Here is a 26,285-nt window from a genome sequence, read left to right on the forward strand (position 1 = left end):
ATACCTTGTGGCTAATAGCCATTGATGGACCTCAACTCCATATGTTTATCCAATTCCCTCTTGAAGCCGTCCATGGTTGTAGCCGCCACCACCTCCTGTGGCAGTGAACTCCATGGGTTAATCACTGTTTGGGTGAAGAAACTATACACAGCATGTTTAGACCAAGGTCCCTAATAATTTTCCCAAATAACTTTGTGTATCATTTAGTACAGCACAACTCTATTGCCTGTCTAGAAAAGCCCTTTGAATCATTCAGTTCTACATAGTTTTCGGACAGCCGTTGGAGTAGGAGCCACCGGGGCCACAACAGAGAAGGCACATGTATGGGTGCCATTTGCACAAAAACAGAGCAAAAACCAATAAGCCGAGGGTTGCTTCTTGTAACTTCTTTGTTTTGTTCAGCATCTGTTTTGCATCTGTGACTTTAGAGTGATCACTCCTGTTTCTGAATTACTGGCAAACCTATCATAAAGAATTTTGTGGTCTGTAGAGATATTTGCTAAAAATCCCTGTAATCGGCTTGTGATCATCTCTAGAAACCTTCTTTAAGGGGGCAAAGACAGACTCAATTGAATCAGCCCCAGTCGGGTGTCTGCTTCTCTTGGGAGGAATGGGACGCCCTGTTCTAGAAGGGCTTTCTCCAAGTTCTAACCCTCTGGGACACCAAATAACATTGGTTACAGTTATTGCTGTTTTGGACATCTACGCGAATATTCGTTCCAGCGAACTAAGTGCTTAAGGCTGACATCACACACCCTGCAGATTTCCACTATTCCCTCTGTTTTATTGGGTTGGCTGCATTTGAGCCATAGGAGGGCGAGTCACTTTTCTGTTCAAAGCAGGTTTTTAACCCACAGGTGGGTGGTGGGAAAGATACATGGCAGCTGAGTAACACTGGAGGCGAAAGGGTTACGGAGCACGTATCCGCATGAACTTCCCACTTACAGTTGTCTTATCCTACTTCTGGTTCTAGAAAAAGGACAACTCCCCCCAAAAAGGAATCACATGTCGAATCACGTTTCGAGGTGAATTTGTGTACAATCCACTTCCCGTTATGCTGCTCGTGTACTTACTTGTTTTTTTTATTATTATTATTATTCTTTCTAGAGAGAGACCTTTTTGGAGCAGAACCATTTGACCCTTTTAGCTGCGGAGCCGGAGATTTCCCTCCAGACATTCAGTCCAAACTAGATGAGATGCAGGTGATCAAATATTTACCTTTGCGGGAAAGTTGTTTCCATTGCTGTGTAAACGCTGAACCCTTAAGAGCGAGACCAGATCATACAGCGGGCCCTGTGATCAGAGCCTGTGAAATGTTTGATGTTGCCAGTGTGGGGAGGGGGGGGGGAGCAAATTCAGTTAACAGCGGCTTTTCAAACATCTGTGGAGTAGCAGTTTCTCCGCTGCCCTGGAGGTTTTTATGCCGTGCATTTCGCACACTTTGTCTCTAAGCTCCCATGGGAGGGAAGTGGGTCTAAGATCACCACGTGTGCTTCCTCTGAAGAAAGAGCATTGATTTCATGAGAAACTACACTAAGGATTATGGTTTTTGACTGCTGCAAAATAAGTACAGTCCTATTCAGATCATGCCCGCTGCCAAAAAAGCAGCAGAATTTATGTGGGGTGCGTGTTTGTTCTAACAAATGCTCAAGTTATGCTAGTACTGACCAGATCCATGCAAACATGGCATTATTGAATCCCTTCACTAAATTTTAATCTACCATTTTGGCATTGTGTGCAGAACACATATACATATACTATGGGTCCCCAACATTTTGCCTGTTATGGCGCCTGCCAACCTGTTTCCCAGAGCTTGCCAGGTCCTTTTAGAAAATGGGCAGGGCTGGGTGGGGCTTTTGCCTAGCAAGGTTCTTGATTGGCTGTGCAGAGTAAAGGGCATCCTGTTAAAGAGTATCTGCCTGAAATGTTGAAGAATTATCATTAAAGTTATAATCTCACTCCCTGATATTTTGTTGTTGGCTCCACCCCCTGTGGAAGCCATTTTGTGATTGGCTCCACCTCCTGGCAGCAGCCATTTTGTGATTGCGCCCACCACTCTGTGCCAGAATTTCAAAGGTGCTCGCCACTTGGAGAAGGTTGGGGACCTCTGACATATACTGTCCTCTTCTATGCATGGTAGCTCATCATATCCATCCTGCCTGTTCCTGTGTCTCGTTTAGCCCTTTGTAGATTCCTTCAATATGTCCCCCAACCCTATACGCATAACAGACCTATGCTTATCAAATACATCTGTCCACCAACCCTGCTCCTGTTCCTAACTGGCTATTGATCCATTCCTCACAGGATGTCATGACAACCTGTTTTCACCTCCTTGGTTTACAAATGGCCCCTTTGGAAGGTGAACTCTGTGGCATTACAGTCGATTAAAGATCCTCCCCTAAATCTCGCCCTCCTCTGGCTCCACCCCCAAAATCTCTAGGTATTTCCCAACCCAAAGCTGGGAACCCTAGTTCATAAGCAATGAACGAATAGTGAACCTCCTTCAGCAGTGAAAATCTAGTTGATTTTGACCTGTACAAAGTGGAGCTGCGGTGGCTCAAGTGGTTAAGACGCTGAACTGCAGGCTGTGGAAGATCAGTAGTTCAGCGGTTCAAGACCCGGGTGCCGCAAGACAGGGTGAGCTCCTGTCTCTAGTTCCAGCTCCTGCCAACCTAGCAGTTCGAAAGCAAGAAATTGCAAGTAGATAAATAGGTACCACTTCGGTGGGAAGGTAACAGCGTTCCGTGCGCCTTGGTGTTTAGTCATGTCGGCCACATGACCACGGAAACGTCTTCGGACAGCGCTGGCTCTTCGGCTTTGAAACGGAGATGAGCACCGCAACCCTAGAGTCGGATTCGACTGGCTTTCGAGCAAGGGAACCTTTACCTTTACCTTACAAAGTGTTACTTGGGGAAAACACAGCACATACCTTGGTCTACTCATTTTCTAAAGTCTTTATAGAACAAAAAGAATATCCACTAAATAGATCTTTCATATTGTCTGAATTTAATGTTCAGTTTACTTATGTATTAAAACTTTAATTAACTTGGGGATGTAATAATGTTAACTGATCTGCCTAATGCTCTTATGTGTCTTCTATCTTTCTGCTTACCTGGGAATGCAGCGTCAGCGATGGTTGGTATATCCTTTTCCACGAATCTCAATTTATCTCCTGCAAAATCTGTTAAATTGAAACCATAGGTTTTTTTAAAAAAATGTATTATTCTGCTTCACCAAAAACGCTTCTATACATTCATCTCCCCTCCGCCACAGAATTTTTTTAAGTCATCAGGTTCCCCCCTCCCCTATTTTTAGTTTCCTCCAGATTAAAAATGAGGGGAGGGGTACCGGTTCTTTCTCAGAGGTATTAATTGTTTTCATTTGACTGTATTAATTCGTTTTCCCATGTCACATCGGACACAGTGAAAATTTACGTGCATATTTTAAAGCATACAATCCAGACATGGATATGGACTGTTTTATCATTTCAGGCCTGCAGCATTTCTGTGAAACGCTATTGTGTCGCTGTACCCTTGTTCCTATATACTAGTGGCCATGATGGTTCTCTCTGTTGGGTAGGGCACTTTCACACACAATGGATAACGGGCTCTTTTTGTAGCAGAAACTCCTTTGCATATTAGGCCACACACCCCTAATGTAGCCAATCCTCCAGGAGCTTACAGAGCTCTTCTTACAGGGGCTACTGTAAGCTCTTGGAGGACTGGCTACATTAGGGGTGTGTCGCTTAATATGCAAATGAGTACCTGCTACATATTGCACTTTCAGTCCACTTTCAATGCACTTTAGCGATCATTTGAAAGCAGACTTTGCTGTTTCCCACATTAAAACCCAGTTGCAAAGTGCATTAAAAGTGCATTATTCAGCACGTGTGGAAAGCGCTGTAAAAGGCCAGGGTCCTTTCTGCATTTGCCTGCCACTCTGGATTTTCTCGATGTTTGAGTCAAGGCAATTTAAGTCCACAGCAAAAAAGCATCCAAAAAACCCGGGGCAACAGCAGGCTGAAACTCGGCTGACCACTGAAGGGAGGTAATGTAATGTAGAAAGGGGGGGGGAGAAACGGAATAAAAAGAAGGTTCAACTTGATTTTAGTGCAGAATGGGGGGGGAATAGTTGTTGTTCTTGTTGTTGTTCAGTCGCACAGTCGAGTCTGCCTCTTCGCGCCCCCATGGACCAGATCACGCCAGGCCTTCCGGTCTTCCGCCGTCCTCTGAAGTTTGCTCAACTTCAGGTTCGTTGCATCTATGACACTGTCTAACCATCTCATCCTTTGCCGTCCCCGTCTTCTTTGACCTTCAATCTTTCCCAGCATCAGGGTCTTCTCCAGGGAGTGCTCCCTTCTCATTTGGTGGCCAAAGTATCTGAGCTTCAGTTTCATTATCTGGCCTTCCAGGGAACAGTCAGGGTTGGTTTCTTTGAGGATTGACTGATTCGATCTCCTTGCAGTCCAGGGGACTCTCAAGAGTCTTCTCCAGCACCATAGTTCAAAAGAATCTATTAAATCCTGGATTAAAAAGAAGGTTGAATTTGATTTTTAGTGCAGAATTGCTTGGAGGGCACCGCCGTGAACACGGATTAAGAGGAAAGCGGCGAAAGGGCCCAGGTCATCCCCTTTCCCTCCTCCAGACAGATGATCTTGAGTGTAAAGTGGTCATTTCTCCGCTGACACCCAGTCCTGTATGGATGCCCCAGCCACATGATTCTTCCTACACGCTTTCCAAGATGGAAGAATCTCCTGGGTGCCTTTATGGTGGAGCATCATGGTGGAGCTTCCACTTCATGGATGGGTGAAGAAAAGTCAAGCACCGCCACTGTAGCACATGTGCTAGGCTGTGCCAGTTTGGTGTAGTGCTTTAGTGCGTGGACTCTAATCCGGGAGAACCAGGTTTGATTCCCCACGCCTCCACTTGCAGCTGCTGGATGACCTTGGGCAAGCCATAGTTCTGATAAGAGCTCTCTCAGCCGCCCCCTACCTTTTTTTTTTAAGTTTTTATTTATGTAAAGTTTTTCAAAACATTACACACTTCATCATTTTAGATTATACATATCTTTAGAGTTGACAGTTTGTATTTTCGTCTGATTAGAATATATAAAGACACTTTATATCATTCTAATCTGTTTGACGATCTAATCATTCATATACCCTAAACCATCTCTGTTCTTGACATTTCGGGTCTTTATATTTTAATATTAAACTCAGGTTATCCATTTGCGCTAGTTCCATGAGTTTAATTTTCAAGTCCTCTTTCGTGGGCGCAGTATCTACCTTCCAGTTTTTTGCCACCAAAATACGGGCCGCAGTTACTATGTATACTATCAAATAATTATCTTGTTTTTTGTACCCTCTCGGGATCATATTCAACAAGTATATTTCGGGTGAGAATTCAATCACTATATTCAGTATTTCACAAATGATTTTTTGTACCCTTTTCCAGAACTTACGCATTATACAGCATTCCCACCCCCTACCTTACAGGGTGTCTGTCATGAGGAGGGGAAGGGAAAGGCGTTTGTAAGCCCCTCTGAGAAGTTGAGTGAAGGGCAGGGTATACATCCAATCTCTTCTCTTCTTCTTCTTCTTTTGCTGTTGGGGTTTTTTAGCAGGAAAATTTTTTTGTAGTCCTCAACCCTGGGCACAGTTGTTATCCCAGGAGAGGCGGATAGCCTTTTAAATGCATCGTTTTTGCCGGTATTCGTTATTTACAGATCAAAGTAAAAATGAACCGTTCCTGAAGCACTCAGGCCACCATAAAGCACTTCTTATCTTGGAAAGGTGATCTTGCCAGCAACAGTTTCTGGCTTATGCTGGGCTCTGAAAATGAGCCGTTCTGTTCTCAGATCTGCATCCAGGGAGTTGTGCTCCAGCAACTCCGAGTCTCGAAAGTTCGTATCTTGAAAATCTCATTGGTCTCTACAGTCCCGCTGGACTGGGATCCAGCTGTTCCACTGCATACCAACACAGCTGCCCTCTGGAAGTGCTCCAGCTTGAAAGGGGAATGTGGCAAGATTAGAAGTATTAAAAACATGCCAGCGAAAAGAGGACTCTGATACCATTTCCCTTTTTTTTTCCCCTAGCGGGGTCCTGTACTCCCTGGCATACTAATTGCTTAAACAGTAATATTTGTCCCTTCCAAAAGAGAGATTTTAAAAGTCCTTTCAAGTAGAACTTGGGCCCATTTCCACATTACGTTACCCTATTTTATTTTATTATTTAATTCAGTTGTACCCCAACTTCCTCCCCAATAGGGACAAAAAGCAGCTTACATTGTTTCCTTTCCTCTATTTTATGACCACAACAACCCTGTGAGGTAGGTTAGGCCAAGGGACTGTGACTGTCCCAGGATCACCCAGCAAGGTCACTTCCGTGGCAGGAGTGGGGATTCAAACCTGGCTTTCTCGAATACTAGTCCCACACTCTTAGCTACTACACCACACTTTTGCACGTTCTATGACGGGACTGATTAGTTTGTTTATTTGGGCTCTTTTGCGTGCGTGTGGGTGATTTCCCACAAGCGCTGCTCCACGCTCACTCCTCCCTTTTGCCCCCGATGGGACGTGTCAATTTCACACAAGCTGCTGCGCGGCCGCATTTTGCCCCGCAGCTTCGTGTGATTTTCCCCGTGTCTACTCAATCCTGTTTTTTGAGGATTGAGTAGACGCGGGGGGAATCGCACGAAGCTGCGGGGCAAAATGCGGCCGCACAGCAGCTTGTGTGAAATTGACACGTCCCATCGGGGGCAAAAGGGAGGAGTGAGCATGGAGCAGCCCTTGTGGGAAATCACCCTGTGTGTGTGTTGTCTTTCTCCCCAAAAGAACCCCAAAAAGCTTATAAAAATCCCCTGAAATAGCGACTACAACCAATTTAAACAGAACAGTTTAAATAAGCAAAACAAACATTCAGTGACATGGCTGCCATCAGTATTGAAGCAAGACGACATTGGGGCTTCTGCAGCTTTTGAATTTGGTTCCCCACAAAATATAGAATACACACAAATGGATTTTAGCCTTTTACCACTTAGATGGAAGAAGGGGGCCGCTGTTGTTATGCCGATGTTGTGACATACAAGAGCTCTCTGCCAGCTCTGTGTAGTGGTTAAGAGCGGCAGGACTCTAATCTGGGAGAACCGGGTTTGATTCCCAATCCTCCTCCGCATGCAGCTGCTGGTGTGCCCTTGGGTCAGTCACAGCTCTCTCAGAACTATCTTAGCCCCACCTACATCACAGGGTTGGTGTCCGTTGTGGGGAGAGGAAGCGAAGGTGATTGTAAGCAGCTCTGAGACTCCTTCGGGTAGTGAACGGTGGTGTATAAAACCAACTCTTCTTCTTCTTCTTTGTTTAGTGTAGTGGTTAAGTGTGCAGACTCTAATCTGGGAGAACTGGGTTTGATTCCCCACTCCTCCACATGCACCTGGCTGGATGACCTTGGGCAAGCCATGGTTCTGATAAGAGTTGTTCTTGAAAAAGAGCAGTTTCTGTCAAGAGCTCTCTCAGCCCCGCCTACCTTGCAGGGTGTCCGTTGTGGGGAGAGGAAGCGAAGGTGATTGTAAGCCACTCTGAGACTCCTTCGGGTAGTGAACGGTGGGGTATAAAACCAACTCTTCTTCTTCTTCTTTGTTTAGTGTAGTGGTTAAGTGTGCAGACTCTAATCTGGGAGAACCGGGTTTGATTCCCCACTCCTCCACTTGCACCTGGCTGGATGGCCTTGGGCAAGCCGTAGTTCTGACAAGAGCTGTTCTTGAAAAAGAGCAGTTTCTGTCAGTGCTCTCTCAGCCCCACCTACCTCCCAGGGTGTCTGTTGTGGGGAGGGGAACGGAGTTTGTAAGCCGCTCTGAGACACCTTTGGGTAGTGAAGGGCGGGGTATAAATCCAATCTCCTCCTCCTCCTCCTCTCTTCCTGAGGGCATAAGGCCATCAGCTGCAGAAGTCAGTAACAACCAGGTCTTCCAAAATATGCCTTCTCCTAATATCTGGGATTTCTTTCCTCTTTTCCTTAAGAAATTACAAGCTCAGTTATCACAACAAAGAGCGAACACAGACAGGGAAGATTTCCCATGCAACAAGTATGCCTACTTCACAAGACACAGTCGTTTCCCATACATGCGGCTTCAGGGAAATGAATATATATCTCAATGACTTTGTTAGACCCAGCTAATTGTAGTTTGTGTGTTTGTGTGCTGAATCAAAATGCTTTTTTGTTGTTGTTGTTGTTGTTTTCAGTTGTCCAAAATATTATGACAGGTGCCTTTGTTACACTGGAGGCGTCATCCTTTCGAATTAGTATGCAGATGGTGCTCCGAATGAAAACTCATGTCCTGTGGAGAGAGATACATCCTGAAACTTAAAAACAGGGGGAGGAAATTAGAAGTCACAACAGGTTTAACTCGGATAAACAGAACATTGCTTGGAACGCACAATATGAAATGCGTAGGATGAAACACAAGCACTGCTTGTGTGGTTCTGTGGGGTGTACAGAACTGGGACCCCCCCCCCCCCCCCCCCACCCCGTGATTCTACTGTGGTATAGTAGATGGCGGACATCAGAGCGGAGCCATTTAGATCCAATCCTAGGATTTCCAGCAATGCTACAAGAGGCCATGCTGAGTCACTCTTGAAGATACATGTTGTGTGGCTTTGTAAATCCGTGTCACATGGTCTTAGCATCGCCCAGTTCCACATATGGAAACAGGCCTTTGTGAAAGCTTGCTGAGGCAGCAAGCCAGCTTGGAAATTAGACGCATATTTGAAAGTCAAGAAGAAAGTTTTTTTAAAAAGAGGATTTTACCAGAAAGAGTCTCAGCTTTCATGGGCAGAAGGCAGGGCTTTATTTCTTTCGAGGACTCACCACTGTTTATATGGGTCGTAGCCATAAAAGACTTTCTTCATCACAATTATACTAAGGACCAAAAGTGTCTCGATAGGGTTTTCCCTTAGAAACACCACTAATCGCCCGTCCTTTCAGGTGGTGTATGTTTAATTAAATAGGTCTCTCCGGAAGCTTCTGCCAAAAGCTTGGCCACTGTTCCTTGCGCACAGAGGGCTAACATAGCCGAGTAAGAAAATTTCAGGCAGGTAAGGTTAATGGGTACCATTTGTCATTGGGCTTGGGCCAGGGCATTACATCTGACCCCAGGATGGGTTCAAAGGTACTCACCCATCAATGGTTGATACCCAAAACCTCTTTCCCAGGCTGGCAAGTTGTGCCTCTCAATGCCTCTCTCACACAACTGTGCATAGCATTCGCACACAAAGTGTATGCACCAATGACACACTAATAATGCAGAGCAAAGTTTGAGTCCAGTGGCACCTTTAAGACCAACAAAGTTTAATTCTGGGTATAAGCTTTTGTGTGCATGCACACTTCTTCAGATACGCGAAAGCTTCTACCCAGAATTAAACTTTGTTGGTCTTAAAGGTGCCACTGGACTCAAACTTTGTTCGGTTGCTTCAGACCAACACGGCCACCCCCACCTGAATCTATACTAATAATGCATTGATTGGACTGGCGCATGGGAAGAATTCAGGCATTACCCCACAATACACGTATCACTGGCATGGGTTATGGAGGCCTGTTTGATGGCATCTGTAATGGGTGTGTACACTTGACGTGACCCCGTTTTGTTTCTGTATGAACCTACTGTTAAAGCCACTTCTGCTAGGGACAGACATTACCTCTCTGATTATACCGCCATGCTTAATATTATATTGCCTAACTGTATTTCCAGCCATCTGTAATTTCAAGTAGGGATTTTTAATCAGTTCACATTCTGGCCTGCGGTTTAGATTTTTGGAACCGCACTGCCCTGATCTTTATTTATTCGGCCATCGCTGAAGCAACAACAACAACAACCAGGACAATAATACTAGCACTTTATGTCTTCAATTGGTTGGAGTATTGTTCTAAGCGTTTTAATTGTTTTTATTGTAATTTATGCATTGTTTTTTGTAAGCCGCCCAGAGCCGGCTTCGGCTGGAAGGATGGGGTAGAAATGTGATAAAATAAATAAATAAACCCTTCAACCGTAGGTTGGTGGGATTGTGGGTAAGACAAAAACAGAGCAAGTCAATAAAACACTAAATACGAAAGATTGTTTTTAAAAGTATGCAAGGAATCTAGCAACAGCTTCCAGCCCTGATCTATAATTTGCCATACTACTGTAAAACATACTGGGTTAGATCCAGCGCAGAATTTCCACCTGTGCTAGAGCTCTTATGCAGGTGGAAACACAAGGAAAAGGTGGTGGTATCTGCTTGCGCGAAGTCAAACTTACTGTACCCCCTCTTGCATTTCCAATTGCGCAAGATCTTGTGCAGTTTCTGGCTACGGTAATCTATGGGGAAGAAAGTGCTAGCCCTTGTGGAGGCAGAACTGCTTGCACATGGCTAGATCCAAGCCTGTATGCATGTATTGCTTTTCTTCATCTAGCAGTCATAAATGTCTGACGAGATTTCAGTAAGACAGGAAAGTCATGTCACCAAGTTATAAAATACAGACATTAATCTGATGATATGCGGCATGGGCCTTGTGTAACTTGTACAGCGCATTTTCTATCACGAGAGATGCCAGGAACATTTCCTCAAGCAATAAAATAAGAAGCGCACTGGATTTAACTGTCTTAGAGCTGCCTTTGTGACTTTTCTGAGGCGATCGAACTTTGGTCACGTGATGAGAATATAATAGTCACTAGGAAAGACAATAATGCCAGGAAAAGTTGGAGGCAGCGGGAAAAGAGGAAGACCCAACCTGAAATGGATGGACTCAATCTAGGAAGCCACAAAGGCCCTCAGTCAAGACTAGAGCAAGGCTGTTCATGAGAAGAGGTTTGGGGGGGGGACATTAATTCATAGGGTCACCATGAGTCAGAAGCAACTTGTCAGTGCTTAACACGCACATGGATAGAGCGTCTCAGTTTACTTCCCCCAATTAGAAAAGATACCTTTACACGTTTATCACCTATTTTGACATATGTATTCCTTTACTGTTCTTCCCGCCCCTTAATTAAATCAAAACAACTGTTGACCTTATAACCTTAGCTTGTCGTTTAGTTTTGTCTTTGTGTATCTTAAAACATCTTCATCATGTTCCATGTTAATCTGCCGTTCAGCCTCTGTCTATAAATTTGAACTCTACCTTCCGTTCCAATTTATTTGGAAAGGTGTGCATGCACAAGAAAGCTCATACCTTGAATAAACCTTTGTCGGTCTTAAAGGTGCTACGGGACTCTAAATTCGTTACACTTGCTTTCGGTTATTCTCAGTTTTGCTTATCGGACTGAAATTTTCAAAGTAAAGGCAACCGAAGAAAGATAATGTCTACTAAATTTCTATCTCTAGTATTAAAGATAAAGATGCAACGAACATGAAATTGAGCAAACTTCAGAGGACGGCGGAAAACGGGAGGGCCTGGCGAGATCTTGTCCATGGGGTCGCGAAGAGTCGGACTCGACTGTGCGACTGAACAACAACAAAAGTATTAAAGAGGATTTCATTCTTAGCTAGGAGTCACGGGGGGAGAGAACACCTCCCTCCTGGAAAAGTCTTATTGTGACTCTTGCTATTATAAATCTTGAGACAATAAAGGAAGAACCTCTACATTTGCTTTAAATTTCATGTGAGATAGCGTTTTGAGAACTAGTCTTAATCCGAGAGTCATCCCGTTGAATCGTTTCGGCTTTGATATAAATTTCTGTGTAGATTTATGGTGCCCAGTCAATTTGACTGAACAATGCCAGTAGCTCATATCTGTTAAGGCGGTTATTTAAACGTCTATTGTACATAAAACAACTGGTTAAAATGTTTTTCGTTTCAGAGAGTAGCCATGTTGGTCTGTGTTAGAAGAACTCCAGTAGCACCTTAGAGACAAACACACTTTTCGGGGTATCAGCTTTCAAGATGAAGTCTGATGAAGGGATCTTTGACTGTCAAAAGCTTTTACCCAGAAAATCGTGTTGGTCTCTAACGTGTTACTGGACTCTATGTGGTTCAGATATGTAAGATTGGATTACTTAGCTGTCTTCCACTAGGAGAGAAGTCTTCTGCTGAGAATTTGACTCAAGGGATCCCAGCTTTCTCACCAGGTCCGTTATGCAGAGGATGGGCAATACAGGTTTTTCACAGGATCCAGTAGACAGACTACACACAAGCTTGAGCTCAGGTTTTTCCAGCACTGATGTGTGTCAACGATCCGTTCCCCCCACCCTCATTCTTTTCTTTCTCTTGTTCCAGGAGGGGTTCAAAATGGGACTGACTCTGGAAGGCACCGTATTCTGCCTTGATCCCTTAGACAGCAGGTGCTGATGCAAGAACGGAAATTTGGAATAATTACACGATCAATTTTTTTAAAACAGGAAAAAAAGTTCGGAAAATGTATTACAAAAAAAAAAAAAAGAACTGTTAATGTGCCAAAAATTGTTTTTCAGCCTGTTCAATTTTTTTTGGTGAGGTTTTCGTTCTGTAGAACTCCAAAAAGGCTCCAGTATTAGCCCTGTACAAATGTAAAGAGCCTCACTTGTATATGAAACCTCCATGACTTCGTGCTGCTTCTTTGCTACACCTGGTGCTGCAGGGATTTCTTTCCATCCGTACCGCTTCTGTGTCGGTAGACCACATCCTTTGGAACTGTTATTGGAAACGGTCACATTTTGAACTCACAGTTCCCTCACTTGGGTCTTAATGAACCGTCGGGTCATTTTCACCATGTTGCCAGCCGTTACTTAAATACCCCAGAATTGGAACTTCCACTGCACATGACTGCAAATGCCTCATAATAATGTCCCATTATTGGTTCTGACACAGCCTGGGCCTCCAGAACTGCAAAATGCTCCATTCACGCTGCCCCTGTTCATCGTCGGGACTGGATTTTGTGCGTGAACATTGTTCGGCGTGGGAACGAACAGAAGCATATGTGTGTGTCGGATTCGTTGGATTGGTGTGTAGTCGCCCTGTTGACAGGACACAAACATACCAGTCAATCTTTGTCAAATCTGAATGCTTTGATCGATAACTGCCCTCAAACAACCGCAGCGGTAATGTTTGAAAAGGTCAAATGACCAGCGCTTCTGGTTCGATATGCTAAGTTTGTTTCACGATCCACAGTATGTTTGTAATTGGTGGGACTTGTTTCAAACAACTACGTTTGTGTGGTAAGGAATGGTCTGTTTTCACCCATATCTTAACATGGAAGCATGCCTGTAGACCTAAGCAAGTTTAGGATTGGGACCTACCACCCCACTCCTCAGGAGTTTATTTGGAAGTCCTGTTGTATTCAGGAAAGTTTAATTCATAATATACATGAGGAGATCTCTTTAGCTATGTTAAGCTACTGTCTGTCATGGGAAGCCACTCTCCCCGGACACACCCCTAGGATTTCGTTTACCTAAACCATGAGAGAAAGCCCTGAGATTTATGAAGAAAAGCCTTCTGTGGAATTTTGTGGTTGCACTCATTGGGATGTCAGCAGCCTAGAGAATGGTCTCAGGGCACACGATCCAATTCTACATTGAAGAAAATCAGATTTACAGAGCCGTCTTATGCGGAGGTACACCTTTCTAAGTCCATTTTATGAGCCCAGGAGAACTCAGCAAATCAGCACCTTCTGGTGGTACCCGGCCACAGGGATGTCCGTCTTGCCTCAACCAGGGCCAGGGCTTTTTCGTCCGTGGCCCCTACCTGGTGGGATGAACCCCCATATGAGATCAGGGCCCTGCGGGACCATTTACAGTTCCTCAGGGCCTGCAAGATGGAGCTCTTCCGCCAGGCTTTTAGTTGGGCCTCCCCTTCAGCGGGTCAGATGTGTCATCATTTGGAACCCAAATTGTAGTAGACCTCACCTGTGGAGGCGCTGGTTTGAAACACAGGAATAAGTAGTAGTTGTATTTTAATTGTTTTTAACTGTTTGTGTATGATCTATGACGGAACCCACCCTGAGTCTGCTATGCAGGGAGGGCGGGATACTAATCTAATAAAATTAAAATTAAAAAATAAGTAAAGTCAATGGACACAGAATGGTGTAATTCTGCACATGGTGGCATTGTTAGCCTTCTAAGCAGTGTCTACGGAGGGACGTTACTCTGATATATACTACATAAATTCTCCTTGGTATAAATATTATTAAAGAATGGAAAACTCATCCAGTTGACTATCCTATAGCAGGGGTCCCCAACACAGTGCCTGTGGACACCATAAGTCCCACTGACATCTTTCTCGGCACCCCCACAAGTGTTTTAGAAAGTGGGTGGAGCCAGGTGGGGCTTTGGTCCAGCAAAGTTTCTGATTGGCCATTGGAGATTTCATCGGCTGTGCAGATTTTTTAAATGTCACTTTTTCAGAAGCTGAAACCACAGCACAAGGATCTTCACTGTGTGACATAATAATTATTATCATCATACGGCACCATGTCTAGAATAACCAGGAGATCCCAAGATTGTCTGGCAGCCAGAAGTTCTAGCTCTTTTAGTGTTCTGCACCACTAGGTGGCGAGCTAGACTTGTTCTTAAGGCAAGAGACATTTCAGAGGTGGTTTCCCATTTCCTGTCTCTGTGTCACGACCCTGGTACCCCTTGGATCCTTCCAAATACTAGCCAAGGCCAACCCTGCTTAGCGTCTGAGAGCTAACAGGATCGGTCTCGTCTGCGTGGCAGAAGGTAAGTGGCAGCAGCCATTATATGGCTGGTTTCAGCTCCCGCAGCAGCCACTTTGTGACTGGCTTCACTTCCTGCAGCAGCCATTTTGTGGCTCTGCCCACCACCCTTCATAAGAGATTGAAAGGTGTCCGCGGGCTCAGATAGTTTGGGGACCCCTTTCCTATAGCAACAGTTGCAGGTGAACAGTTTGACCACAGTTGCTCAGAGGAAGTTTACCCAGCTTGGGAAGAAGCACTGGGAGAAGACTCCGACTGCACAGAACTTATTACAAGGGGGCATTTGTCATCAAGTATGGAAATGACTTGCCGAGAGCCAGCCACCTGCTGCCATGTCTATGCATATTTTTCCCCCACTGGCCTTTAAACGAGCAATAAGTGAACACTGTCGTTTGCACACTCCTTGCGTTCACCCGATCCACGTGTTTCTTTGTGTTTCCCTTTCGCCACAATCATTCTCGATATCGAACAAAAGAGACAGGATTCACTTCCGGACGAGCTCTTTCCTCCTGTCTGGATCCTCATCTTTTCACCGAAGACACTAAAGGAGGGGGGGAAGGAAGGGTCAGAGAAGAAACGTCAGATGTTATTTTGGCGGTTTTATTTTTGTGGTGTGTGTGGGGGGGAGAACTAGTTTTCTGGTACTTGGGTTGCAAAATATAGGTTTTTTAGCTTTTTATTGCGAGGTTTACACAGAAGATAGAATGCATTTATGCAGTATTATTACCTTGAAGCAAAGACCCAGGCCGGGAGAGGATACTTACGCAGACGGCTAAAGCGTTGGGGGATCCTTCACTCGTTTAGGTACCTGCTTCGGTATGTGGCTCCTCTGAGTCTTTCCTGTTCTGCATTGTGTTAAGTCTTCCTTTTTTATTATTTGGGCAACCTGCATGTATATCTATGTCTACGGCCAGGATCCAATGGCCGTTGTGGCCACGCAAAAATGCTTCTGCACATGCATAGGAAGATACTTAGTTTTTTCCCTTTGGGGTGCAAACCCAAGAGCTGTATCAAGTACTGCTTCAGAGGCTGCTATAGGAAAGGAGACCCCCCCAAAGCCACTGTGCATGCGCAGACTCCATATCATGCTTTGAATCCTGGCCTACGTGCCTGTTGATATAGATATATGTGAATCACTAATAAGTAGAGTAGGCTATGTTTCATAGGAAGAAGTCTATAATTTTGTTTGTCATATAGTATTTTGCAATTTGTACAACGAGGATGTTTAGTAGCCACATTACTGGCTTTTTTAAACAAATAGAATTTGTATTTTTTATTGTACTTTAAAAACAAAAGCTTTACATAAAAGGCATATATTTAGGGTCCATTTACTATCGACGGTAACAGAAGACTCGGGAAAAAATATTTCCACATTTTAAGGAATCTTTGTTTTACTGATTTTTATGGGTAATTGACTCTGCAAATTGCTAAATCAGCTCTGTCTGACCAATCAATATGAGAAAACCTAAATTGATTCAACCTGAAAGTGACATTTTTAATGAAAACGGTTTAGTGCTTTGGTTGAAATTTGTATTTCTATGTAATCTCAACTGTGTTTAATTTTGCTTCAAATAAATGTTTTAAATAATTTTGCCTTGTAAAAATGGAATTTTTATTTAAGCCAAATAGTAAATGCATAAAAAGGGGGTATAAAATTAGAAGCCGTCTTTTTTATATTTTTGGAATTATTTACTCCTGTTCGGACCCCATGTACAACCATGTGCGTACACAGATTCCCTACGTATTGTAGTCATCGGCAGATTACCTGTTGTCAGACTCCCATCACATCAACAAAGCACACACTTGTAGGAAAGCTTTTATTTTGAAGCGATAGGTGCATAACAGGATCACTGTTCAGAATGAGGCATAAGCATGGATCCCCATAGATTATAGGAAATTCAAAAAGCTGAGGCCCAATTGCGGGTCTTCCCGTGCGCGCCATTGAGCCTGGGAAGCAACGCTCCTACTTAATCATAACATACTGCTTCTCATGGATAATGCCATAAGATCACCCAAGCTACTACCCGCCAGCAACCACCTGTGGCCTTGAGAGATATGGACGTTCCTGCAACTAGGCAATTAAGCGCATAAACAGGCTTACATGGGAAAGTGAAAGCAAACAAGCGCATACCCATAGAATAGGGACACCTCGGAGCATACACAGAGGATAGGGAAACATAGGAGCATACACAGAGAACAGGGAAACATATTGGCAGCTTGCTGACACCTGTCTAGATATTCACTCATAATGCAGGGAGGCGGAGTGGGCACAAGTGTGGTGGCCCTGCCTCCCCCCTCCATGCAACTGCCAAGTAGTCTACACTGGGCCAACACAAAGAGGAAGTGCCCGCATGTACATCCCCTCCCGTGATCAGCCAGGTTGCTTTTGGAACGTTGCTGGTCGTGAGGAGCAGGTGTACACATGTTCGCCCCACGCAGACCACTCAGCAGGTACATTGCCAGGATTTTTTAAAAGTCGGGGGCAGGGCTCTAGTCGGGGGGGAGCTCTCAGGTACGGAGCTCCGGAAGAGAACCTCTAGGGGGCGGAGCGGTCACGTGGTGAAGCCCCGCCCCCTTCTTTACCCCGCCCTCTGCTTCGATCCTCATTCCGTTTGGGAATGAGGATGAAGCAGGAGGGTAAGTAGCCGGGCCTTCTGACACACTTCCGGTGATGTCAGGGGGTGTGGCCTTCTGTCACTTCCGGTGATGTCAGGGGGCGTGGCATATGCAAATAAGTTATGCTAATGAGTTATGCTAATGAGCTCCGGCAGCTCTTTTTCTACAACAAGACCCCTGGTCGGGGGCATTTTAAAAAGTTGGAGGGCACGGGGCAGGTAGGGAGCGATTCACAATACAGATGAAAACCAGGAGAATGGGTGCCGGATTGACACACGCACCCCGCCACCACTACTTTGCTTCTTTTCCATTCCCCATCTGGAATGGAGGGCTGGCCTGGCCAGTGAGGTTATGGGGTGAGGGCAGACTCAGCTCCAGTAGGCAGGCTTGGTGAGGGCGATGGTGTGGTGCAGCGCAACGGCTCACTGCGGCACAAAAAATAAAATAAAATAAGGATTTTTCAGGGGGGGGCTAGCCTGGATGGGAAGTCATGGGGCCTCGGTGGTAAATCAGGGGGCTGGGCCCCGAGAGGTCCCACTGTAGCTACGGGCCTGCTGCTCAGGGATAACATGGAAGTGGGGGGCAGGGCCCGGACAATCACCCGCACTCCTTCCCCATGCAGTGAGTGAACTCACAGAGGAGATATCTGCAGAGTCTAGCCCTTCCTGGACTGGGGCATATGCTTGCCTACAACAGTTTATCGGGAGGAAAATAATCCCTGTCATCTATTGTATTTCCAAGGACTGGTTTCTTCTCACTGGAAAAAAGTTCTTCCATTTTTTGCTTAATTTCCCTGGAGAGGATTTGTTCTCATGCTCCAAGACATAAATTTCAGTCTGTAATCCCAACAGATTCTGCATGAGCAAAAAAACGAGATTCTGCCTTCACATTTTCATTGCAGATGTTATTTATAAACTTTTATTGTTCACATTCTGCAGTGCACATATTTCGTACAGGCTCTCTGTTTCAAAGCAAAGCTCAAAACAAAACTGGTGGTATTTCATTGCTTTAGGAAAACTTTTGGCCAAAAGAAGGGGTATGGTACGTTTTATTACATCCTCTCATTAACCTTCTTTATTTTAAAAAAATTACAAGCACAGAAAGAACAGTTAGTCATATTGCAAACAGGTTTCTTTTGCCTATATATTTACAGGAGGTATTGTCCTGGGTCACAGCAGACTCAGCCAAGGCCAAGGGGACAAGAAAGAATCACTAACCAGAAGTGCAAAGTCGAGAGTTCAGTCCAAGGGTCATACACATGGGAAGCTAGTCAAGGGTCCAAGCAGGTCCAAGAGGTGTAGTCAGGCAGGTCTGGGATTGAAGCCAAAGGTTCAGGAGTTGCAGACAGGAACGGGTCCAGGTGGTGTGGTCGCATGTCTCCAGAAAGGTGATGGGTTGCTCCCACACCTACCCTATCCGAAGCCCCATCCTTTATCATCAGCTCACAGCTGAATCTTGTTGCTTGCGAAAGAGCCATCTATTTGGCTCATTAACCCCAGGTGTTCCTCTTGATCTGGCAGTCGCCAGGCAGCAAGTGCCCGCGCCACCTCCTCTCAAGGAGCTCCAAGTGCACCCGCCTCCTCCTGTGTTCCCCTGGCTCCGAGGAAAGGGGAGGCGAGGCAGCCTGTGAAGTCTCCCCAAGATCTTGGGTTGTTGAGGCCCTGCCTCTCTGGGTTGCCTCTTCCATGTTCCCAGTGCTCGTGGGGCCAGAGTACTGGCTGTCCTCAGCAACTGGGGCACGAGGACCTGCCTCCACCATCTCCGGATCATTGACAACAGCAGCTGGTTGAGACGCAGAGGTGCTGACGAGGGTGTTATCAGCATCAGCTGAGTGATCCTGAGCTAAAGCAGGCTGGCCCATGACAGGTGTTACCAATAGATTACGATTTAACCAGGGGGCCTACTGGAGCCCTAGACATCAAATGCACAAGTTGTCCCCAATGACAATGACTCGTTTGCATGTCCAGCATGCATCTTCATTCCTGAAAATTCATCCAGCGTTTTAACAATGCTTTAACAATGTTTGGTGCAGTGGTTAAGTGTGCAGACTCTAATCTGGGAGAACCGGGTTTGATTCCCCACTCCTCCGCTTGCAGCTGCTGGATGGCCTCGGGCAAGCCATAGTTCTGTTGTGGGGCGGGGAAAGGAGTTTGTAAGCCGCTCTGAGACTCCGAGTAAAGGGTGGGGTATAAATCCAATCTCTTCTCTTCTTCAAAAAAAAAATTCCAAGGTATGTCACTATAATTCTGGAAGACAGTTTAACTACTTATTTAAAATGTCTCCATGCTGCCTTTCCACCTAATTAAGGTCCCCAAGATGGCAGAGATTAAAACACTAAAGCAGCATTTAAAATTAGGTATGTATAAAAGGGGCTGCGGTGGCTCAAGTGGTTAAGACGCTGAACTGCAGACTGGAAGGTTGGTAGTTCAGCAGTTCGAGACCCGTGTGCCGCATGACGGAGTGAGCTCCCATCTCTAGTTCCAGCTTCTGCCTACCTAGCAGTTCAAAAAAATGTTGCCCTGCCAGTGAAAGACAACGATACAGGAAGACAGATGGATCTCCATAGGGAGAGCGTTCCGAAGTTTCGGCGCAGTGACTGAAAAGGCCCTTTCTCGGGTTGCCACCCATCTAGCGTATCAAATACTTAAACAGTTCAATTAAAACATATAAGCATGCAGCACATAGAACAACACAACTGGGGAGGAGGGCCAATAAGAATTACTGGGGGGGGGAGTTAAGCCAAACAAAATAAAAAAAATATTGCCCTGCCAGTGGAAGATGACGATACAGGAAGACAGATGGATCTCCATAGGGAGAGAGTTCCGAAGTTTCGGCGCAGTGACCGAAAAGGCCCTTTCTCGGGTTGCCACCCATCTAGCGTCAGACAGCAGGGGAACCCAAAGCAGCACCTCCAAGGATGACTGGAATGAACAGATAGGACCACGTGATAGAAGGTAGCACTTAAGGAGCAACTTGAGTAGGGCCCGGAAACAACTTAGGAGCCAGCGTAAATAGAACAAGACTGGGGTGACCCGGTCCCTATGAGCCACCATTGTCTATTTACATCAAGCCAGTTACTCTTTCCTCTGATGGGAAACTTCTCCAGAAGACCCTCCGAAACTCAGACAAGGCTGGTTGATAGGGTAAGCAGAAGGGGGGGAGACACTGCCCGCAGTGTTTCAATCCTTGTGTTTATTGTTTGACTGTTTTGATGGGAATTGACAAAGGGAGCTTTGGCTCTCGAAAGCTTAGACCCTGAAAATCTTGTTGGTCCCTAAGGCGCTCCTGGACTCGAAACTAGCTGTTCCACTGGAGACCAACACGGCCACCCTCTGGAACTGTCTTAATGGGAATTGTGGAAATTCAGGGAATTCCTTTAGTGAAAATACATTGCTTAAAAAGCAGGTTTTCATGTTAGCCAGAATTACGACTCTTGTTAAAAAAAAAAAAAAAGGCAAATGCAGTTCATTTGAGCTCAGAGATCTCTGGTATCCTATAAAATATATTTAAGGAGTTGGAGGAGCAACCCAGCGTCCAAGAACTTGACCGTTCGCTGCAGTTTTGAACGAATTACGAAACTTCAGTAAACATGAGTGAAATGTGCTGCGCGTTCTTCGCATATCTGAAGGGCATTCTTGTAACGCTCAAGCCCCTTCGTAACTACGGAAGGTTGCACAACACAAATCTTCATCCTTCATGCACCCTAAATCCCAGAATAATGATGAACTTGGGTGTTTCCGACTTTCTTCCTTCGCCCCCTCCCCAAACAAGAAATGTTTCATTGCATTGTAAGACGCATAGTGCATCCTTTAATAAAAATACATTGTTTTAAAAGCAGGTTTTCATGTTAGAAATTGGTCTGTCGTGCACACATCTACATGCAGGAGCTCTGGGAGAACCCCCTAAGTGTGCCGGATTGCCATCTGGGGTACTGTACTTGTTGCCAGTGTTCCCTCTAAGCTGAGTTTTTTAGCCTCCAGCTCACACATTTTTGTCTCAGCTCAGGAAGGGTTGCTCCAGAGCAAACTAATTTATGCAGTAGCCAAATCATTTGCTCTTAAGTTTAACTCCAGTAGCTCACAAAGTAGAATTTTTGCTCACAAGACTTCACAGCTTAGAGGGAACATTGCTTGTTGCTATAGTTTTAATATTGGGAAGATGTTTTAATCGATTGTTTAATCTTTTTGTCGTAACCCGGCCTGAGCCCTGCAGTGCAGGGGAGAGCGAGATAAAACTCAAATAAATAAATAAACAATAACATCTGAAACTTCAGTATTTCAGTACGTATGCTTATTTCCCCCCCAGTAATGCAACTACATTAGTTCTTTGTTCTTTTGTTCTTCCACAAAGAAAATGTTCATCAGCAACTAAGCAAAAATGCATTTGAAAAACAAATGCCAAGGCTTCTAAGTTTACAGTTAAAAGTGCATAGGATCCCATGGCCACCCTGGGTGCAATCAGTCACTCTGATGAAAAGACCCACAACTGTACTTTAAGGTTAACCAATAGCAAAGGGCCACATGTTTAAAGGCATGGTGGTTACTCTTCCAAATGACAGTGTAGACTGCCAGCTAGGATAATGCTGGCTTGCAGTGCAGTCCAAGTTGTGATTTTTGCTGCCACATGGCAGTGGTCATCTTGCCAAGCAATTTCCTGAAGATCTGATTCAGAGGCTGGAGTTAAAACCTTTATCATGCTCAGATCACTTTTTCAGGCCTTGGGTGATGGTAGCTTACCTGTTCTTCAAGAGTTATGGGACCCTTAGAATGATCCACACTTGAAACCTTCTGGCTTGTGACAGTTTCCGGAATGTTCTGGGGAATCTTTGATGGACTTTCGGGAAAAAAACCTTATGTCAGCCAGGAATATCAGGCTGTCCAGGGACCTCTTCAGGGACCTCTTTGTGGAGCTGCCCCAGAAACTGAGCTAGTGACTTTCTCGGTTCAGAGCTCCTGGGACTTGCCCTGCACCCCCCAGAGACCCCAACAAGTACCAACTCACCCAGGGAACCTACAGTGCGAGAAGGCACCACCTCACCGAACCCTGTCAGAGCAGCCGAGACGCAACGGCTCAACCCCGCCTGACCTCCTCCTCCTCCTCCTCCTCCTCCTCCTCCTTCTAAATTTAATAGATACAAAAGGCCAATGCAAGTTCCTTTGCAACAGAGAACAGATACAAAAGGTCAATGCAAGTTCCTTTGCAACAGAGAAAACAAAGCAAATGCAAATATAACATGAAGATACCAATAATTTCCATTCTGCCCTTCATGTCTGTGGCCCAAAACGCAACCAGAATGACTCACTGACTGACTGACTGATTGATTATGATCAAAGACCAGCTCAAGGTTATATAAAATCAGAAGATAACATAACCATTCTCTTTTATTTTGCACCCAATTTTAAACCGACATTAGGCCAATCTAATTGCTCATACCTATTATCCCTTCTTTCCTACAGAATTCAAGGAAGGGTGTCCAGTCTCAAAAGCCATTCCTCGTTGTCTTACCGTCTCTGAATTTAACAATTAATTTCAGTTGATTTTGAAAGACTGGCAATATGCCGGACCTTATTCTCCTTCTTGTTAATGGGTACACTTTTAGCATTCCTCTCGTTCTTGGTAGTCATGGTGTTGGAGTGAGTGACTCGGCGTGCCTGGAAATCCGGGGGGGGGGGGGGTTGTGCCGCATTACTGGAAATGTGTATAAGTGTTATCTCCTGGAATGAGATGTCTCTTTCTTTGTTTTAACCTGGGAGCTGCCCTCTGATCCCTCCTCTCTTCCCCTTTGTCCTCTCATTCTCTCATTACATGGCTTTCCATGGAGACACATGTGTCTCAGGTCTCTCCTGTAGATACAATGCCCTCATATTCCCACACACACGATGCTGGACAAGCTGGCCATTTGTGATATGGGAAAGTCTCCAGGCTCCACCCTCAAAGTCCCCAGGTATTTTCTAAGTTGGACCTGGCAACTCTAACTTGAATAAATGTAAGTGTACCTTTTTTGCAATATACTTCTTGGGAGATTTATTTACTGCACTCAGTATCATGCTTCTATTTAACTGATCAAAATTCTGCTGTATTAACCAAATATCCCAATAATTTTCACTCTGAAATCTGTGGTTATTCCTAAATAAAACTAAATTTCCAAAAGACACAGAGAAGATCTGAATTAGGTGCTTATCAGTGCTAACAAACAGGTTTTAGGGGTTTAAAAAACACATTTTTGTTTTAAACATGTTCCCTACCCTGAAACCTTGGAGTGCTACGGGGCACAAATGAACATTTAAATTTTTCCATTGACAAACTGGCCTGACCTCATGAAACAGAAAGAAGTGAGAGGAAGAAAAATATTAATAAGACTATTCAAAACTTAAACTTTGGTCCTCAGCTCTAAATATGTCTGTTTCTACTGGGCCATTTCCTACAAACTAGTCAATGAAAATGACATTATAAAAACCATAAAAAGCAATACCCCTCCAAAGCATACATCATTAACATATTTAGAGTCCCGTGGCACCTTTAAGAACAACAAAGGTTTGTTCAAGGTATGAGCTTTCGCGTGCATGCACACTTTTTCAAATACAGTGGAATGAAAGAGAAGAAGAAGAGAAGAAGGGATTGGATTTATACCCCATGGCCCTTCACTACCCAAAGGTGTCTCAGAGCGGCTGACAAACTCCTTTCCCATTTGTGTCCTTCCCCTGCAGTATCAGTTTGGAGAAGCAGGGGATCGGGAAAGCGTGCTTCTGTTATCTAACCCACTGAAGCAAAAATCCCTTCCCTTTTTTAGCAGAATTCTCGTTTCGAACAGGAGAAGCCAGTAATTGCACACAGGGGGTGCCGGACCAAGAACTGATGTGAGTAAAGAAGGGCTGTGCAAACCAAGAAACAGAGTCTCCAACATTGCTTCTTCTGGATGGTGCACGTACATCTGTGTTCCCTGGCTATCGTACAACCCAACAACTGTGCAACGCATTCCAATGTCTACCAGTCAGCCTCAGAGTCCTTTCTGTTCGCCCTTTGCAATAAAGTTCTGACCTCAGTCTTTCTAAGATGTGGAGGTGTGTGCATGCTAGAAAGATGAGTTCGCAGAAAATCCTTCATATGTATTGCGTTAATGGTATCCTCAAAGCAAAATGAAAAATCTGCACTTTGGGAAACGTGCATCATTGGAATTATTCAGAAGAAATTGTAGCCGAAATGCACCGACAAATTCCTAAATGTATCCATTCATCCTGGAAGCTTTTGCCCTGCTTACTCATCTTGGTCCGTCTCACTGGTATGAGAATTACTACTGAAGTCATCCCTGTCCACTGTTAAGAGATTGACTAATTTCCCCATGAGAGAAATTTTCCTACTGTGATTGAAACCCTTGTAATTGCCCAGGTTTTTTAAAAAATATAACAGATGTTCCAATGGATCAGAAACTCCTGTCATTCGAATTTCACTTTATGTGAGAATCTGAGCAACTCTAGTGTTTAGTCAAGCCAGAGTCGTCTTTTATGTAACCGTTCTCTAATACTCTAATACTGAGAGCCAGTTTGGTGTAGGAGAGCCAGTTTGGTGTAGTGGTTAAATGTGTGGATTCTAATGTGGAAGAACCGGGTTTGATTCCCCACTCCTCCACTTTCAGTTACTGGATGATCTTGGGCAAGCCATAGTTCTGTCAGAGCTGTTCTTGAAAAGGCAGTTCTCAAAAGAGCTCTCTCAGCCCCGCCTACCCCACAGGGTGTCTATTGTGGGGAGGGGAAGGGAAAGGAGTTTGTAAGCTGCTCTGAGACTCCGAGTGAAGGGCGGGGTATAAATTTCCTCCTCCTCCTCCTAGATTCTATGCCTGCTAAGCCAGTCTGTGTAGTGGTTAAGGGCACATATTCTAATCTGGGAGAACCAGGTTTGATTCCCAACTCCTCCACATGCAGCTACTGTTGTGACTTTAGGTCAACCACAAGTTCTCTCAGAGCTGTTCTCTCAAGAGCAGTTAGAGAGAGAGCTCTTTCAGACCCATCTACCTCACAGGGTGTCTGTTGTGGGGAGGGGAAAGGAAAGGAGATCGTAAGCAGCTCTGAGACTCCGAGTGAAGTGCGGGGTATAAATCCATTCTTCTTTTTCTTCTTCTTCCTGCCTCAACCCCTCTGTTGAGGTTGTGCACTTCTCTTCTCCATGTGCACTTTTCCTCTTTTTCAGTTTTCCTCAGATGCTTTCCTTCATTCATCTGGGCCATTTCTTCATCCTTATTTCCTTTTTTACCCACCCACTCCACTTATTGGATTTAGGTTTGCCAACCTCCAGGTGGGGCCTTGTGATCTCCCGGAATTACAACCCATTCCAGGCAACAAAGAACAGTTGCCCTGGAGAAAATGGCCACTTTGGGGGGGGGGAGGTACCTCCCAAACTCCACCCACCCCGGGTTGCACCCCAAAATTGCCAGGAATTTCCCAAGATGGAGTTGTTACACCTATGCCCCACTGATCGTGAGCATGAAACATGTGGGGAAAGGCAGCTTTCCAGGCCAATCAGAGAAGATCCCCCAAAGTTTAGCCCTGAGCTGAACAACAACAACAACAACAATGACGACGACTACAACTACTACAACTACTACTACAACTACTACAACTACTACTACAACTACTACTACAACTACTACTACTACTACTACTACTACTACAACTACAACAACTACTACTACTACTACTACAACTATTATTATTATTATTATTATTATTATTAATAATAATTTCTGGATCACCCCATCCCTGAGTACACAGGGCTCTGGGTGATTCACAACAGGTTAAAAACATAAAATTGACAGATCAATCAATCCTTTAACCACCTCTTCCTGTTGGCCAGGCAACACAAGGCTATCACCCGTGTGAAAGCCTTGTCAGGTACCAGAGATGATGATGATGATGATGATGAAGATGATGATGAAGATGATGATGATGAAGAAGAAGAAGATTATGATGATGATGAAGAAGATGAAGAAGATGAAGAAGATGAAGAAGATGATGATGATGAA

The 26,285-nt window shown here is 44.8% G+C and overlaps 1 protein-coding gene across 1 annotated transcript in view; it reads left to right on the forward strand.

Annotated features, from left to right (window-relative positions):
* Positions 1-13,673, forward strand: part of GULP1 (GULP, engulfment adaptor PTB domain containing 1) — a gene marked incomplete at its 5' end in the record, with an annotated part of 75,010 nt that extends 61,337 nt beyond the window's left edge. Inside the window, 2 exons of the mRNA XM_015411416.1 lie at positions 1,108-1,202; positions 12,241-13,673. Of these exons, the coding sequence (XP_015266902.1) occupies positions 1,108-1,202; positions 12,241-12,312 (167 nt within the window). The remainder of the gene's footprint in view (positions 1-1,107; positions 1,203-12,240) is intronic.
* Between the last annotated feature and the right edge of the window lie 12,612 nt (positions 13,674-26,285).

The sequence above is a fragment of the Gekko japonicus genome, unplaced genomic scaffold, assembly GCF_001447785.1.
Source record: "Gekko japonicus isolate JY-2015 unplaced genomic scaffold, Gekko_japonicus_V1.1 scaffold3346, whole genome shotgun sequence".
Classification (NCBI taxonomy): domain Eukaryota; kingdom Metazoa; phylum Chordata; class Lepidosauria; order Squamata; family Gekkonidae; genus Gekko; species Gekko japonicus.